General features: G+C 34.1%; 1 protein-coding gene across 1 annotated transcript in view; it reads left to right on the top strand.

The window, feature by feature from the left end:
• Positions 1-560: 560 nt before the first annotated feature.
• LOC147328247 (complement C3-like) overlaps positions 561-6,000 on the top strand; it is a 31,530-nt gene continuing 26,090 nt past the window's right edge. Inside the window, exons 1-5 of the mRNA XM_086296475.1 lie at positions 561-789; positions 1,599-1,797; positions 3,098-3,260; positions 4,980-5,074; positions 5,573-5,661. Of these exons, the coding sequence (XP_086152601.1) occupies positions 665-789; positions 1,599-1,797; positions 3,098-3,260; positions 4,980-5,074; positions 5,573-5,661 (671 nt within the window). The 5' untranslated portion in view covers positions 561-664. The remainder of the gene's footprint in view (positions 790-1,598; positions 1,798-3,097; positions 3,261-4,979; positions 5,075-5,572; positions 5,662-6,000) is intronic.

The raw sequence follows: 6,000 nt of genomic DNA, 5'->3' as shown, positions 1-6,000 counted from the left end.
CTAGGTCCAGAACAGAATCAGCTTTCTGCAGGTACCCCACATTTAATTACTCTGCAAGTAAATGTAAGGTACTTTATTTGGAAATTATGGATATCTTACAGGAAAGGAGATACAGATTATACTTTAAGTACTACATAAGTAATTTTAAGTACACCTGTTAGAAGATTATTCTCACACACACACACAAGTAATCTAATTTCAAGTAACCTCTGGGCCAAGTGTCAATCTTAAAGTGTTATTCCAGTTACACATTATCTCATTTGATTTTATTTCCATTGCTGAGAAAGATTTTGCATTTTAATTTTACCTTTCTTAGTTTAACATGAACAAATGATACTTGCTGTTGCAATAGAATCATATCTTTTATATGAATGATGCTGCATTAGATATTACTTTTTAAAAAAATACTGTTCACCAATTTCTGGAGATACAGCAGCTTATCAAACAGTGTTAGCTTTGGAAAAAAAGATGGTGGTTGCTGTTTAAGTCTGATAGTGTGTGTCCTGATTTTTTAAAATCAAACCATAGAGAACTCTGCTCTAGTATGCAAATGTGCATACTTTTAACATTTTCAATGATTTTTTACCTGATCTAGTAGATTAATTGGGCAAAACTGCACTGGGTCAAAGTCAAAGTGCAGAAGGAGGGCATTACGTGGATAAAAATGCTCCAGAGTTGTATGGTAAGGGCAGATATGAGATCAGGCAGGGGGACATACAGGACTTGGCTTTGGCTATTAGCCTCACTGGCCTTTTTGTCCTTAATTTTTCTGACTGATGGATCACCCATGTAAGTAGAGCTCAAGATCCAAACTCTAAGTTTACAAGAGTTTGTGATTTGAAAATGTTTGTCTGTAAAATAACAGCATGAATTTATTGTTTTTTTTTTATATTACTGGTGCTATTAAATATTTTCTGTAATGTTTATATGTACAGCACAATATCAAATGTAGGCTCTGCACCCCTCAGACATGTCAGAGTGTTATATCATACACTAAATCTTTGATGAGAAAATTAAATTTAAATTTGGTAGTGATGAAATAATGTATTATTTAATTCATTTTAATATGCTGCTTCAGTTCCAGTCTATTTTTAAAGCTCAAATAAAAGCTGTCTTTGTCTGGGAACTCTGTCCCTACTCTTACTGATTTACTGGTTTTCCAATTGAACCTATACGAGCAAAGATTTTCAATAATTGCATTTCATCTGTTACTTCCATAATGATTAGTCTTTTAGCAGTTTCTGTTGTATAAATTAACATTCTGTTGCAAGTAACTAGACTTTTTATTACTTTTTAGATGTTTTTTATTTTTCCCATCCCAACCATAATAAACAATAACAACAGTGATGAAATATTATATTGACTTAGTACTTAGTACCTTGGTCAAGATAATCAATGGATCACTTATTATGTGTAAAGTCCAGTTCGAAGCAGAAGAGAGTCAAACATATTGTTTAAACCAGAACTTCCCGTCAGCTTTTGGGAAAAAACAAATAAAAGTAAATCTTTGTATTTGTCAGTGGTAAACAACAGTGTGTTTGCCTGTTCTTAGAAGCAATGTTTAATTTTTTCCTCTCTGTCTCACCACTGCTCCATAGGAAGGTGATGTCTGCCCCCAACTTGTTGGGGGTAGGAACAGCACAAAACATCTTTGTGGAGTGTCAAGACTGCACTGATGAAAGCGATTTAATGGTTGAAATTAGTGTAATGAGCTATCCGACCAAATCCAAAACGCTGATATCAACATCTGTGAACCTCAACAGTGCAAATAAATTTCAGGCCTTTGGACAAATTAAGGTAATGCAGAAATATGAAAATCTATGTTACTGTTAACTGGTTTCGTTGGTAGGTAAGTCTTGTTTGGATTTGTCAGCCCTCAGTTTTTGCATAATAATAAGCAAAGTGATACAGAACAAGAGTTTAAGTTAAAGGTTAGCATATGTACACCATTAAGTTAGACACCTTACGTTTTTTTAAATGTTTCTTGTGTTGTAAGATTTGTTATAAATTTGTTTTGAATTAATCAAACTGACTTTTTCATATTAGTCTACATTCAATAATCATTGATAAAACAAAAAAAATGTTTTTAGAAATGTTAAAAATTGTATTAAAAAAACAAAGCCAGTGGTGAAGAAAAGATTAAAGCAAGTTTATATAACCATTAGCAAATCTTCCATTGTCCAGGAGCAGTTGGCTCTATAATTGAAAGTAACATGTATAAAACTACACATACTTTTTATAGTGTTTTAGCCAGACAGATTAGAAAGGAAAGTTGGTCAGGGAGGTAAACATGGACCCAGTGATCACACAAAGAGGTTTAGAAATTCCTCTGCAAAAATGGGAGAATGTGCCCAATGGAAAACCCTTTCAGTTTTCAGGAAGCAACTTTTAGAGAAGAAAATCCAAGTTTTCCAGATACATTTTCAGGTCACAGCACACACGAACAAAGATGTAATGACTCAAAAACAGAACTATTTGAGCAAAACATCAAGAGCTATGATCCATTTACACCCGGCAATGATTATCATGTGGCCAATACAGTCCAGACAGTGAAGCATGATGGTATTTGCAATTTGTTTTGGTGGAGATCTGAAATAGTAAAGGAAGGATAAACACTGCCAAATGCAGATACTTGAAGAAAACCTTATTAAAAGTACATGCCAACTGAAATTGGTCTGATGATAACCATACAGCCAAAAAAATACTGACTGTTAATGAGTGGTCCAGCTAAAGCCTCCATTTAAAGCACATACAATCTGTGAAGGAGCCTGAAGACAGCACTTTACAGACAAATCTTCTTATCCAGGCTTCAAAAGACTTAAAGACTTAAGAGCCTGAATACTTTCAAAAATGACATATCAGATTGTTACAAATTAGGAAAGAGAATAAATAGAAAAACACTTTTTAATATTTTTATTATAAGTTTATACATTGTTGGGAAACTTTTAATTTTTCATTGAAAAATTACATTTGCAAAACTGTAAAGTGTGCAAAAAGTAGAAGTGTCCGAATAGTTTCTGAAGTGGCACTGCACTACCACCTTAACTTAATTATCTCATGTACCCTGCATTGTACTGTTTCTTCACACTGGTCCAAGATCCCCAATCAAGGCTTCAGTAGGGATCCACAAAGGAAGCAGTATGTTTACCTGCAAGCTCAGTTCCCTGATGTGAAACTGGAGAAAATTGTCCTAGTGTCCTTCCACTCTGGATACATCTTCATCCAGACGGACAAGACTCTCTACACACCCAACAGCAAAGGTAAGTTCAATACACAATGATAAAATGCTTCTGTATTTTTAGACATTCTGAATTTAAAGAGGAATTTCATAATAGAAAGAAAGTTGTTTAGTCTTAGCTCTTTATGTTGGATTGTCTTGTTATTGTTTTGTTCAAACAGTAATTTATGATAAAAGAAAGAGGTCATTGTTCAGCTTCTCCTTTATACCTTAAAAAAGGAAATCTTAAATCCTGCTCTGCATGCTTGTATCCTGGATACAGAAACAAGAAAAGTATATAAAGAGGTCTAAGTAGAGCTCAATAGATAAATGAAGGTCTGTTGAAAATAGCGGAAGTCTACAGATACCGATGGTTTTAATGTAACTGTGCTGAAAAACACTGTGGCATGTTGGGAAATGTGGCATATTACAATGCTACATAACATGGCCCAACATGCGTTGTCACATATGAGGCACACAACAACACAAATCTCTATCCTAATGAGGACATAAACAAAGTCTTTCTTTCATTCTTAAGTATTAACACAAAACCTACAGCAAAGTTTAAAATCAGACCAAAGAGCATCATACAATCATTCTAGTGTAGGAAAAAAACCTCATATCATGTCTCTGAAGCTTTGTTTTTCATTTTGAGTTTAAGGAAATTGTGTTTTAAAATATATGTATATGTTATGTTGATATAGCTGTTGTTCCTGCCAATGCTGCGCTGTTGCTTTGACTTATAGTTCTAGTGGTGAAAAAAAGATGTTCCGCTGGAAGTGAAGTTAAATGCAGGGTTACTGATACCCTTGGAAGCACAGCATTACTCTGTTTAAATGCGGAATGAAAGAGCTCACCTTTATGTTTTACTTAGAGTTACAACTAAACCTGAAAATCTGGCGCCTCCCTTTGGCTCCCACAGCAAACTACAATGTGTACAATCAACCCCCTTTGTAGTGTTGGGGATTTCTAAAAGCATTTTTTTTACTTTATTGCAATATCAAATTACTTGCTCTACTTGTTACTAGTGCTGTGTAATACTGCAGAGTCTGATAAAATAAATACAGGGCCTGTATTGCCAATACTGATAACCAATACTTTTAATATAAAGGCAATTTATGTAGGGAAGGGCAGTGTGTCATTTTGCATGAGATGAATCATTGTCAGTTTACAAATTCTTAACACACACACACACACACACACACACACACACACACACACACACACACACACACACACACACTTCAACTTGTCATGTTTTTTTGGAGACCTCTATTGTAACTGCACTTGTCTCTAAAGGACTTTTTAGGTCAACTTCAGGTGCTGAAATGTTCTATAGGCTATAAATAAAAGACATTGAAGAGTCAGAACACACATATTTGAGGCATATTTTTTCATTTTCAAAAAATATTTAATCTAACAAGATTCAGTGAGCTACATATAGAACTTAGAAGATAGAAACAAAGTGTTGATCCTATCATGCTAGTATCAATCCAATGCCAATACCAGTGATATTCAATTGATATTTAAAATGATTTGCCCACCTTTAATTTTTACTTCACTTTACAATACTACATAACATGGTTATAGATGCATTGTCACATAGGCACACACTGACACAAAGCTCTATCCTGATGAGGACGTAAACATACAATTCTTTGTTACTTTGTAACACGTTACATACACTATTGTTACAAGCAGCTGAAAAAGCCAAACAGTCACAGAGCTAAATGTAGAATAACATGAATAACCTTTCTCTCAGTTCATTACAGGTTATTTGCACTGACCCCTAACATGGAACCAGTGGAGCGGGACAATTCCACCATAAGTGATACCTCTGTTGCCATTCAGTTTGTGGTATTGCTTTTGTTTTATTCTTTTATTTCATAATGAATGTGATATTGTAGAACTTTCTTTTTAGATGAAGGCAAGTTGTCATTGTTTTATAGAGGATAAACCACTACCATCAGTCTGCACCAAGCAATAAACTAACTAGCAGACAGACTAGAATTTGACTGAATGGATTAATTTGGGATGGGTATTAAAATGTGTTATTTGATTGAATTTTGAGGTCATTTGGTTGAAGAATTCATTGTCATATTACATGTTCTGTTGCTTTTCATATTTAGGTAGTATGAAGGCAGTATGACTGAGATTGATAAAGGCTTGAGCTTATGGAGTCTTAATAGACTCTTAATAATATAACTTAATATGCCATGAAAACATTAAGTGTATAGAATAAATAATACAACAACAGTATGACAGAAGAGATGAAGGAGCTAGATTTTTTTTTTTTGTAAATCAAAGTATAAAACTTTTTTTTTTTTTTGGTTTTTATTTTGTTTTCTTTTTTAGAACCCTGAAGGCATCATTTTCCCACTCGATACAGTTTCTGTGAAATCAGGAATCCACTCTGGACATTTTCAACTTAATGAAATTGTCAGGTATATATTTTTTAATTCCATGCTTTGTTGTTTTGTTTTTGTTTTTTTGGAGGGGTGGGGGGGGGGGTGGGGGGGGGTTGGGTTTCTTGTATGTTACTTTTACATATATGGAATAACTGAGACACAGTGATAAGTAGAGTTTTAACATGCTTATATTTAGTACTTATTAGAATGCTAATATTTGCAAGTTGCACATGTTAAGCACCTGTACCATCGTCTCTGTGTTTATTACAATGGAATTTATTATTGAGAACGTGCGCGGTTTTGCAGGCAGGTGATCCATTTACATTTCCTAGATACTTGATGTGAGAAAGGGGTATTCTGCATCAAAGAAGTGGA

Source organism: Aulonocara sp. 'chitande type north' Nkhata Bay, linkage group LG6 (assembly GCF_057382095.1).
Source record: "Aulonocara sp. 'chitande type north' Nkhata Bay isolate Kocher_YH1m ecotype deep benthic linkage group LG6, A_spYH_male_GT1.1, whole genome shotgun sequence".
Lineage (NCBI taxonomy): Eukaryota > Metazoa > Chordata > Actinopteri > Cichliformes > Cichlidae > Aulonocara > Aulonocara sp. 'chitande type north' Nkhata Bay.
Note: the sequence above shows the minus strand (reverse complement) of the source record. Positions and strands in the feature narration are given on the sequence as shown.